Source organism: Calonectris borealis, chromosome 1 (assembly GCF_964195595.1).
Source record: "Calonectris borealis chromosome 1, bCalBor7.hap1.2, whole genome shotgun sequence".
NCBI classification, from domain to species: domain Eukaryota; kingdom Metazoa; phylum Chordata; class Aves; order Procellariiformes; family Procellariidae; genus Calonectris; species Calonectris borealis.
The window spans coordinates 62,924,629-62,936,816 of NC_134312.1; the positions used below are offsets into that span (position 1 = coordinate 62,924,629).

Here is a 12,188-nt window from a genome sequence, read left to right on the forward strand (position 1 = left end):
TTTTTTTTCCCTTCCCTCTGGACACCTATCCTGCCTTGTATTCTTACTAGGTTATGTTATATTATGTTACAAGGTTTTAAAAATATTTTCCCCTAAGTCTGAATTCCAGAAAAGTTCTATATAAAGCCATTCTGTCAGCCTGATTTGAAGAAATGGAAGTGTGGATTTGAGAATCCTGCACAGTCTGAGAACATTACATCCAGTATAGCGTTACTTCATTTTGCCTCATTATGACTCTCAATTCAGTTTGCAAAATTCTGTGAAGTAAAATCTTTGAAGAGTAGTGATAAAGGATGGCTGCCATGAATATGTTTTAAGATGGGGTTGAAAATAAGTCTCAGTGGTTGGGAACAATGTCAAATTACTTTAATCTTTTTGGAGAATTAGTAAAATATTACTAATCTAAGCAGTAATGCGTAATGTACTAATGTTATCAGTCAGTTCAAGTAGTGACGAAATAGTGTTTGTGTTTAGCACAGGGGCCTAATTTATTTTTACTTATGTTGTCTGCAACAGCTAAATTTCTTGGAATGAGTCTACTGCCATAGAAATATCCCTGAGAACAGGGATTTTATTTCCCAGAATTGTTTCAACATAGCCTGTGATAGAAATAAGGCCTGATGTGTATCAGCTGTTCTGCAGAGTTTGCCTGGCCAGTGTTTACTGGTGGCCTCTACCAGAGGAATGTCAAAGACAGCTGTCAAATGAGCTACAATTTCTGAGTATTTCATTGAGGATGAAATCTAGAAGTTGCAATGTTTTTGCCAAAAAAAATCTGTATTTTTCATATAATATTTGTATGCATAGGAAATCGTGATGTTATGCACCAGTATCTTGTTTGTTTGTTTGTTTGTTTTTCCCCTCAACTGTTGATCAAGAAACTATTGCTTTTCATTCCAGGAGAGTAAAGCATACACTGGCCTTTCTAGCTGTAATATAAGTTTTCTACAAAGTACATCTTTATAACAGACTCTGTAATTTTCAGTAACCTATAATCTAAACAATGTTTTCTTCCAGCCTCCAGTAACAAAAAACCTAGTGACTAATTGCAAACCTGTGACTGACAGAATTCGTAAGGCATACAAGGACAAAAACAAATACAGGTATGTTGTTACAGTCCTGTGAAAAGCCATGCTAGGTTTTGTAAAGCAATAGGAAGAGGTATAAATACATACATGACCAAAGATTGTATGTGTATGTTAACAAATCTTAGCTCAACTTATTTTAACAGTGGAACTGAATAAACATAATGATATCTATTTATGTATGTTTCATTGTGCAGAATGATGTGATTTTTTTCTATAGTTTCTTATTTAGTAGACTAAATATTTCCATGCTACTTGTATGTTGCCTTGGGCCAGATCCTAATTTGTGTTGTACAACAGTAAGCCAGAGTATCTTTAGATGGCTATATAAATTGACTATATGTAGTGAGTGAGGGCAGTTAAAGTACCATAAAAAGGAGGAAAGAGCCTGTCCTGTACCTAGAAGTTGTAAATCTGCTTCATCCTTTCTTCTACTGAAGCGTAAAAAAAGAAGAGAAAAAGCATTTTAGCCCAAACTACCTTGTAAGTTTCCTGCAAGGAGGAGGAGTGACAGGGAGGGAGGGAGGGGGACAAGAAAAAGGTTTCTCTCCCCTTTGGAAAGGGTAGGACAAACCATGATCGTGACTGTGGGTTTGTTTGAATGATTGTATTTGTGTAGATCTGCCTGAGATCAGGTTCTCTCAGATCTTTCTTCTCTGAAATCTGCAAACCAATTGCATGCCAGTGAGGCTGTTTGCTGGCGTGGAGCTTACAGCCTTGTCTCCTGTTGTGGTGTTGGGCAGGGGAGAGTGATGCGGAGTCTCTGAAGCATGCAGTTGCCCCAGGAGCAGCTACAAAGTCAAATAAAATGAATGAAAGAAGGTTGCAGATGCTGCTTAGGGCAGCTTTTGGACATTATTATACATTAATTCATAGTACCTCAAGTTGCGCTGTAAGCTTTATAAATAATTCTCTTCCCAGGAGAGTTTATGCGAAAACTGAAAAGCTAACACAACAAATGAGATTGAAAAATGTGGGGGTGGAGGCAAGGATTTGCTGGGCTTAATGATATAAAAACATTAGTATAAATCAGTTTAATATATAAGCTGCTCTTTTGTTCCGTTGAACTTCAGTATTAAATAACTGTATTATTAATTTTGTGAGCCTAATAAATGGTGTATGTTCTCAGGCAAGACTTCAAGGAGCAGGCAGGGTCTTTTCTTACATCAAGATAAGAAAGGTGAAAAATATGTGTGGTACCTCTAGTAAGACTGTTGAAAGAGCATTTGACCCCCTTTTAAACTCAAGATATGCTTCAGAAATTACACACTTCTGCATTTCATATACTTGTTTTGTCTGCAAGTTATTGATTAGGTGGGTGAGGAAGGTTTTATTTGTATTTAAGGCTGTAGTTTTATATACTCTTCTGTAATTTTATTTTAAGATTTTTCTGGGATTGGTGATTGGATAAGAAGAACATGTTTTCTCATGTCTGAAGTGTAATTATAAATTACCATTGTAAATTTTGTGTGTTTTTTTAAAAAAAAAGCATAGTAAGTGTTATGTCTACTTTCAGATTAATTGTTACTCTTATGCCAAAAGGTGTAGTTTACATAATTTGTATTAGAATTCAGTTCTTCGGTTTATGGGTGGCTACTAATAAATCTACAGGAAAGTGGTTCTGTACAAGAACGTTAGCTGAAAAATGTAAATATACTGATGGAAATCAAATTATAAATTCTAATGAAGGTTGGGCAGTCAGATTAGAAATAAGTTTTTAAATAAAATATTAAATTAATATTTATTGAACCGACTTTAGATTGTTCTATTAATGTATAAATATATTTTTTTAATAATAAGGTTTGAAATCATGGGAGAAGAGGAAATTGCCTTCAAAATGATTCGCACAAATGTTTCTCATGTAGTTGGTCAGCTGGATGACATACGAAAAAATCCCAGGTATCCTGTTTCTTGATTTGTATGAAGCTTTGAGGTGGTTTTAATTTTATGCTTCAACTGTTTAAACTGTTTGTGTGTTCAAAAAAAATAATTTAGTGCAATGTATTTCTATACTGTGTGTTACAGGGCAAGACCAATTTTAACCAAAAGTACTTATAATTTTTTCTATTTAACTGAAGCTAAGTGGCAGTTCTCTCTCTTATGCTAGGGGTTACCTCATTAATTTTTGTTACATTTTTATATATCTAAAACCTTTGAAAACTTATAGATAAACTTCAACTACTTTTGGGGCTTTCATTTATGCCATTCTAGAGGGCATACAGTTTATATTGCAGGTAGATTTATTTTAAAGGAAGAACATTTTGATCTGCTTTAGCAATTTTAAGGTAAAACTTAGGTGGGGATTATTTTGTTACAAAATGAGTTTTGCATATCCATTATGCTTTCATGCTCTGCTACAACATGGCAAGAGGTATTAATTTTTTTTTTTAATACTTGGTGAGAAACCATCCAAAGCCAGAAGGTAGTCCTCTCTTTCTCCACTCTGCAGTGGTGAAACGTTTAGATACCCAAATCTGAGAGTAGGCTCTGTAGTGTTGAATTAGGCTCCTGAAATGACTGAGAGATAAATGGGGAAAATAAATGTCCTGGGATACATTCACAGCAACCACCTTGCAAAGCCAAGGATGCTGTATTTGAGACTCAAGTCTGAATCTGCTTCGCAGAAGCATTTAACTGTAGTCTTGAGCCCATTGCATAAGACTGGGGTTCAACAAGACAGGATGAGATAATTTAATAGCCAGCTGCCTTAAAAGTGAGACAGTGCCTCCACCCCTCTCCTCTCCTTCCTTCCTCTCGGTTGCACACTTTTATCTTGCATCTTGCTTCTGTCTTCAGAAGACTAGATTTCTTTGCCAGTTTAATGAGTTTGGCCTCCAAGGAGGGGTCTGACAAGTGTCAAAAAACACAGCAAGGAGGAAAGTAGGCCCAGGTACCTTCAGCCAGGGAAAGTCAAACCTCCTCTTGCAGGTCACAGCAAGCTATTGGGTAATCTCAGTTGCCTGTAAAGCTACACCATTATTTGCATTTGTAGATAAAGAGCAGGTTTTCACTTGCCTCTTACATTGTAATACTTGCTAGGTCATTCATTCAGAAAGGGGAATGCTAGTCTTGAGACATTTTGTAGCTGAAGATGGTTTGTATCTATTGCTTTTCCTTAGAAGAGTGCCTTTTGGCCATGTAACTCCTGCATTCCAGTTCCCACAATGACCCGGTTCAAAAGTGGGCAGTGCCCTAACTCATCCTGCCGCTTCTTCTTCCTCCTCCATTTCTTTGTATCTGCTGCCTAGGACTTTTTCGTGAAATGTAGGTGTGATTTCAAGCCTTCTGTTAGGCCCAAGGAGGCACATAACATGAGTTTCTCACCTTCACTGTTCAAGTTCATGCTTGCAATCACTGGCTTCTTATTTCGAAGGATGGTTGCTGATGTCAGACTTGATCCTGACGCTGTGTTGGTTGTGGTACGAGTATGCCTAATGGATTGAGGCCTTCTTGCAACTTAAAATGGAGCTGCCTATTCTGTGGAGTGATTGCATCCTTAGATGAGGATGTGTTCGAGTAAGGGTGTCTAGTCTGTTGTCATAGGAACCTCAGCAGGTGAGATGAGGCAGGCGAGCTGATCTGTCTTGAATCTTCCCTAATTTTCGTATGATGCACTGGCATGCTATTATGGACTCAGCCTGAGACTCCATATATGCATACCCTTTTGTTTGTTTTTTTTTTTTTTCTTTGAAGGAACAATAGTGTATTGTAGTCCCAGATTGTTGGCTGGTTTGTGAAGTGAGGTTGAGTCAATTGCTTGGGCTGTATTCCTGCAAAGTATAGTGCAGTACTGTAGTCATATCTTGTTAGCAAAGAAGAGCTGGCATGGCTATGTAGGCATGCCATTTCCTTCTCTTCGCCATGCTTTCCCTGCATATAAAACAACATAATAGTTATACACAGTCTCTAAAAACAGTTCTTGGGACGAACTAGAAGTATTGTTCACTTACTGATCTGTCTAAAACATTTGTTTTGCATCCTTAAGGAAAAGTGAGGCTTAATCATCTAGGCATTAATTCTGGAATATCCAAAGGAATGTCAGATTTGCTTTCTTCTGGATGGATTAAAACAGTCTTTCCATTTGAAACAGATTAATATCCTCATTGCTCCCACTTACTGTGCTTTGGTTTGCTTTGTGTAGCAGCCTCTCAGTCTGTAAACTGCACCTCTTTCAGATGAAGCTGAACAGGGATATACGCTCCAGGAGTGCAGCCTTGCATTTGCAGGGCTAATGAGCTGCCAGTCCAAGGGACAAGGTCAGGGATAGTCCAGAGTGAACTCCCAAAATGCTTATAGTGTAGACATATGATTGCCATAACCAGCTGCTTTGCATAGTATTACTTGATAGTGTATACATAGCCTGGTCATCTTTGAAGAGGAGAGGCATATTTTGTTCTTCTCAGATGTAGCAATTTGAATGACTCTTTGTCCTCTGCACGTAATTATCTAGAGCAAGGTTACCAGTTATGCCAGATTCAGTACAGGCTGAGGAAAAGCGGTAATGCCCTGTGTAGGCCGATTCACGTGCTCTAGATTTCTGCTTATTTCCAGCTTCATGTAGGAAGTCTGAACTTTGCTCTTTGAAAGAGCACACCATACTGTAGAGAATACAGCTGACCAGAACTACTTATTTACAAAGGTTAGCAATTACAAGGCATATGTCACCAGATATGATTTCTCCCTCTGGGGAAAATGTAAGGGTCTTGTATCTCACAATATAAATAAAGCACATAACCTTGCCCATATGTGGGAAAGGGAATTTTTGTTGTCAAGCACCACGTCAGAGTGGCCGAGGATACATAACAGTCTAGCACACTAGTTGCTGCTTTAGTTTCAGTAATTTGCAGTAACTTAGAGAGTTGTGTGTTTCTTATATGAGAAATAACTCTCTGAAAGAGGCATTAAGGGAGCATGCTTATTTGGTCATAGTGGTTTCCATATGAATTCTCTGCAGGTTCTTGTTTTTGTGTTTTGGTTGATTATACAAGTTCATCTTTGGGTCTGTGATTCAAGTCATGTCCTGCCTGGTTTATATAGTGTTCTCAGTAACTCAAAGCCTGGGGACCAAGCTTTGCCTTCTCTTGTACAAGCTTCTATAGTTTTTATGTTGACTTTCTCTGAAGAGTGCAGCATACACAGTAAAATATTAGTAATTTAGTATGTTTACCTCCTACAGTGGAGCTCATTTTGTTATTTAAGATACTTTACTCCTGATAATTTATTTAAAACTATAAAAACCCTTACCCAAATCATAATGCTGGCCTTCTAAACTGCTGTCTGTATCCAGTGGTGGGCTCTGGGATGATGCATACTAGTGCCCATTAGATGGCAGCGTTATATAAATAGAAGAGAGAGAAATGTGACTTGTCATTTGATTCCTCAGAGGTTTTGACTCACTGTCAACCTTGGTGCTCTTAGAATTTAAAATCAAATTAATCTAAAATAATGCAACAATAAGGAAACTGATTACCAGTATCAAATATATCAATTTGGTTTTAAAAGTATACTGTATCAATTTTCTTTAAAAGGATTCTGTTTGTGTTCTTGGTTTGCCAATAACTTTGCCCTATTGTTAAAGGAAATTTTCTAACAAAGACTTCTTGTTTTCTAGAAAATTTGTTTGTCTAAATGACAATATTGATCATAATCATAAGGATGCTCAGACAGTTAAAGCGGTGCTTAGGGATTTTTATGAATCAATGTTTCCCATACCTTCCCAATTTGAACTGCCAAGAGAATATCGGAATCGTTTCCTTCACATGCATGAACTGCAAGAATGGTATGTTACACAGGTTCTCTTCAAGTTATTGTAGTGCAATAGCATATAATTATAGAACATACTGGTACAAGTCATTTTTTCCCCCCAGTATTGTCATGAAGGAGTTAACAGTAAAGATAATGTGAAAAGATTTGAATGGACTAAAATTTGAGGTTTGCAGGATTTGGGTTTTTCTGTTGCTCTTAAAGTCATTAAGAGCATTGATTGGCCCTAAGCTACTTCAAAGACAAAAGTTTAAAAAAAAAAAAATCAGGACTTCTGACTTTCTTTAAATGTAAAAAAAAACCCATTGTTTGGAATGCCTGTTGCAGAGGGGCAATATAAACTATGTTTACTTTCTTACTAAGTGATTTAATTTTTTTTAATCTGTCAGGAATCATTAGCTGGATAATCATCAGAAAAGATACATGTGTGTCTGATTTCTACATAATGTGTGAAATTTTCATGGGTATTTACCTCTTGCCATTTTATAAATAATATTTTAACTTCAGAAATTGGGGGAGTTGGTTTCAGAATACAAGAAAAAGTTTGGCAAGTGTAGTGATAAAAATGAGACAAGAAGAGTGGTACAGTAATTTTGTTTCTGATCAGCAAATTATGAGAGATAGCTGTTAGTAAGGAAAGAGAAAATATTAGAGGAACTGTAGAAAGAATCAGAAGGATTGTAGGTAAGAAGAATAGGCGTGGATTGTAGTGCTACAAGCCCTGCTGTAACAGGGGTGGGGGGCTGTGGGGGGTGAACCCATTTCAGCAGTTAGCTGTAGAAATTCGGGCTGGAGGAGTAGACACATTGTTGGCTCCTTTTTTGAGGACATCCACCAAGGCTTTGTTAGCTTCACAAGAACACTTTGTTTTGACTTGTTTGTAGCCAAAACAGATTTCTACCAGGGTGGGTTAAAGCATGCTGAAGTGCTGGTGGAAATCCATGTTTATCAAAATGTTTTACAAAATCATAGGACAGCCAAGGTTGGAAGGGACCTCGAAAGATCATCTGGTCCAACATTTCATGGGAAAGGGAGCCTAGATGAGATCATCTAGCACCCTGTCCAGTCACCTCTTCGAAACCTCCAGTGATGGGGACTCCACCACGTCCCTGGGGAAGTTGTTCCAGTGAATGATTGTTCTCTCTGTAAAAAAAATTTTCTTATATCAAGATGAAACCTCTCCCAGTCCAACTTGTACCTGTTGCCCCTTGTCCTCTCCACGTGGGTCTTTGTGAAGAGAGAGCCTCTGTCCTCTTTCTAGCCACCCTTTACGTACTGGAAAAAACTTTCTTTGCCTGTTTCCTGGAAACTCTTTAAAGTTTATATATTTGCATTTATACTATATGAAGCTGTTTTTCTGTTTCCTTCTTTCTCTGTGCAGGAGGGCATATAGAGACAAGCTCAAATTCTGGACCCATTGTGTTCTAGTAACGCTTATTGTATTTACGGTCATCTCATTTTTTGCTGAACAGGTAAAATTAATATCTTCTTATCAATTCTATAATGTTTAATAGATTGCTGTATCTTCAGGATAACGTAAAATGGATTTCTTAAATAGGTTTTGACGAGTAGCTAGGATTTTTCCTTCATACAGGAAGTAAAGATGATAGATGACTGATGATTAGGTTGGGTCAATTTTTAAATCATCATGTTGCGATTCCTTGAAAAGAGAGTCTTATGGGGGGAAGGAGAGTGGTGTTTCCTTTTCAGGCACTTTGTGGCTGTCAAGTCCATAAGTGTGCTAAATTTGGATATTCAAAATCAGTAATTGTTTTTGAAAGTCTTGGTCTATTAACACACATTGGTAAAAGTGCAAAGTAAGTTAACAGGAAGAAGATTTAAGTAATAGCAATACTCTAGCCCTGAAGAGAATCTTGAGGTATTTAGGGCCCTATCTAAATCTCATCTCTAAGTAATTGCAAAGACTCCTGTTGAATTCACAAGGTTTTGAATTTGACTTGAAGGAAAAAACCTTCTGCTTCTGCAAGCATAAAATGGCTTTCTTGAACATGATTAATCCTCCTAAACTTAGAGGGAGTCAATGGAACAAATCATATGGGTAATTCTTTGCAGGTTGGGGCCTTAAGTAACCCTTTCCGTGGTCTGATGAAGAGGGTGTAATTCTTGAAAGGTTGGCTTTTGATTATTATTTTTTTCCCACCTGTAACTTTTGCATGAATCTTTCCCTTGATTTTCAGCCTTTTGTATATGTTAGAAAACTCGCCCTCCATTAGTAACTTGGTTTTGGAAGGGGGTACTCAACTCAGTAGGTATATGAATACTGTTTTAAGATGCCAGCTTTGTGGTGTTCTTTTCGAAACGGAATGTAGCCTGATGTTATAATAATTTAAATACACAAATTAAGTTTAAAATAATCAGAATATAGGCATACTGTATTTTTCACTTTCTGCTTGTATTCTGGTTATTGAGAAGTCCAGTGGAAAAGTGCAAGCCTAATAAATGAATCTGAGTAAATAACTTTCTTCCTGTGCAGTGGAAAAAAAAAAAAGGACAGTATTGACTTAATTACCACGGATGGTACAGATTTTATAGTTTCTAGGATGAAAGCCTGATCAGCTATGCACCTCTAGCCCAGAGAGAACTAAATAATTGTATTTTTTTTCTCTCCTCAGCTAATTGCACTTAAACGAAAGATTTTTCCAAGGAGAAGGATCCAAAAGGAAGTTGGTCATGAACGAATCAAAGTGTAGAAGGGCTTTATTGTGGAGATCAGTCTACCTCAAGATGTGATAAGCATTTAAAATCTCTCTCTCATAAGTGTCTTTTATGTTTGGCATTTAACTATGTTGATATGAAGAAAAAAAATCATGCATCTACAGTTAGAATCTCCACAGTACTCTTCGTGATATACAAGCTGCTGGAGCTGTGACAATGCAAAACAACAAAAAAAAATAATTGCAGGAAACCTGTACATAGGCAGTTTTCAACAGATCTTACTTTACAACTGTTAGTTCATGGCCATGTTATCCTTTTTTATAAAAAGGGTTACCTAAAGAAATGTAGCTGCATTTATTGCAGTGGATGTTGCCAACTTGGAAGGCAAAGTTGTTTGGGATCAACTTAACAGGTCCTTGATCTTGCATTCCAAAACATTTTGCAGATTTCTGTCGTTGCCGCTTTTTTTAGCGTTATGGGAAAATTGAGAATTATGTAACTTGTCATTTAGATTTAGTATACATTTACTGATGTTGACATTCTTTAAAGCACAGTGACAATTCTTCCCCCTATTTGTAGTATTTAACTGGGATTTAGAAGAAATGTATGCTAATAAAAAATACACACATAAAAATGTATGCTAATAAAAAAGAACAGCTAATGGTTATTTGAAAGATACTTTATATCTATCTGGTGTATTATATTCCAAAGAATACAATGGTGTTATTTCTTGACTTGATTACAAAGAGAGGGTTGTAATTCAATGAAAATGATCAAGGTATAGTATTTTACAAGCATTGTAAGTATAAAAGCAAAAGTGCCTCTCTATATGAATGGGTAACAAACTGTTTTAATGTAGCAATGTATGGGAGCAGTGTTTCACTTCAGAAAACAATATTTGTACTGACATGAAGCTTTGGTGTTTTTAAATTTAACAGGGTTTGGCCCTGTATTTTGTTGAGTCATCAGAATAGTGCAGTTTTTTGTGGGAAAGGATACTGAATCTTTTCAAGCAAAAATTTTTGGTGGTGCATCTTCAGTTAATTGTACTAGCAGTATTCAGAAAAGCATTAATTTTTGTAATCAGATGATGTACAAAATGTATGTGCATATGTATTGTAAGATACTTGGTTTGCTTTGAAATTAACTAAAATGTGATAAAAGTTTTGTCTGTTCTTTCTGTTTTAAAGTAAACCAAAACTCATCCATTTTGATAAATTAGCCATTAATGTGTATGAATCCTTATGTTAAAAGTTCTTATTTTTCCCTTAAAAAACTTCCAACAGTAATAATTTAATATTAATTTGAAGCATGAATGGATTCTCAAAGTAGAATCAAACTTTTGGGCATTGTAAAAATACAAGCGCTTTTAATTTATTAAGGTTATATTTCATGCTAGCAATATATATTATGCTGAAATGTAGAATATAAATAAGCTTAAATCTCTACAGTACTTCAGACTAGCAGAAAATGAGACATTTCAAGAAATACAAGAAAGCTTTGATAGCTTCTTACACTTCAAGCTAGTATTAGATTCAAGTTTGACTAGAATCTGGGTGGGTTTTTTTTTAACTAACGTTTGGCATTCTAATCAAAATAGTTGGAAAACTTGGTTGAAATTTTAAGGCAGTTTTTCTGCTGAAGTTATGTATAAATAGTCAGATGTCACTGCAATTCATTTTTGGTTAAGCAGTTTTGAAGGTAAGTTCATGGCATTTTGTTTTAACTTCAGCAACAATAGCCAAAAGATGTAGCATAAACTTATTGAGAAGCATCCATTGAAAATTACTGCTAAAATTTGGAAAAAAAACAAGCAAGGGAAGCAAGATAATATGCGAACAGTATTGTGATAGCAACTAAGCACTCACCCAGCCACCCACTCGCTCCTGCCAGCGGGATGAGGGAGGGAATTGGAGAAGTAGAAGTGCTGCAATACAGGTGTTACCAGCACGGTTTTGGTCACCAGTGGAAAATGCAACGCCATGGGGGCTGCTGTGAGGAAAGTTAAGGCCACCCCAGCCAGACCCATTAAAAACTTAAACCTAGTTAAGGAAATACTAAGTAACATTTCTCAAATGGTTGAGGTTAATGAGAAGATTGAAAACTGAAATAGTGCTAGGATTTTCTTTTAATTTAGATTTTGTATTTGGTCTTCATAAATAAAAAGCGAAATACCTTAACTGGCTGAGGACAGAAAATCCAGTGAGAACAGTTGAAAAATTTGAAACATAAAACATAGTTTGTAAAATTAATCGAATGGAGATATACCATAACAATCAATTTTGCAGACTTTTTGTTGTCTGAACGAGAAATTAAAGCTAATGGACAAAGGTAGGTGAGGTTTTAATGCTGAATCAGCACGACGTGCCCCGCCTAGGCCGCAGCTACTGCTTCTGAGGGGGCGGGGGGCGGGGGGGTGTTACTGCGCATGCGCCCTCTCCCCTCTGTGCCGTACGCCCTGTTTCCCGCCTTTTCCTCGGGGGAGGGAGTTGCTGAGGCGGGGCCGCGTCCTGGCGTTCCCTCTGCCTCTCTCGCCTGGAAGAGGCGCGGGGTGCCGGGGGGAGCGTGAGGGCTGCGAGAGGCTCTGGTGCCGGCGGGGGTGAGGGGTTTTGGGCGAAGCGGGAGGGTGTGAGGCGCCGTCTCTCACCGCCGCTCCGTGTGAGG

At 37.3% G+C, this 12,188-nt stretch overlaps 1 protein-coding gene across 4 annotated transcripts in view; it reads left to right on the top strand.

Moving 5' to 3' along the window:
• GNPTAB (N-acetylglucosamine-1-phosphate transferase subunits alpha and beta) overlaps positions 1-10,691 on the top strand; it is a 47,607-nt gene extending 36,916 nt beyond the window's left edge. For 3 of the 4 annotated variants that reach the window (XM_075157568.1, XM_075157582.1, XM_075157589.1), the window contains 5 exons: positions 1,018-1,103; positions 2,886-2,984; positions 6,697-6,864; positions 8,230-8,320; positions 9,482-10,691. In XM_075157568.1, coding sequence (XP_075013669.1) covers positions 1,018-1,103; positions 2,886-2,984; positions 6,697-6,864; positions 8,230-8,320; positions 9,482-9,559 — 522 coding nt within the window. In that variant the 3' untranslated portion in view covers positions 9,560-10,691. Of the gene's footprint in view, positions 1-1,017; positions 1,104-2,885; positions 2,985-6,696; positions 6,865-8,229; positions 8,321-8,921; positions 8,980-9,481 lie in introns of all 4 variants that reach the window. The other variant, XM_075157576.1, reaches the window with a different exon arrangement.
• Positions 10,692-12,188: the final 1,497 nt, after the last annotated feature.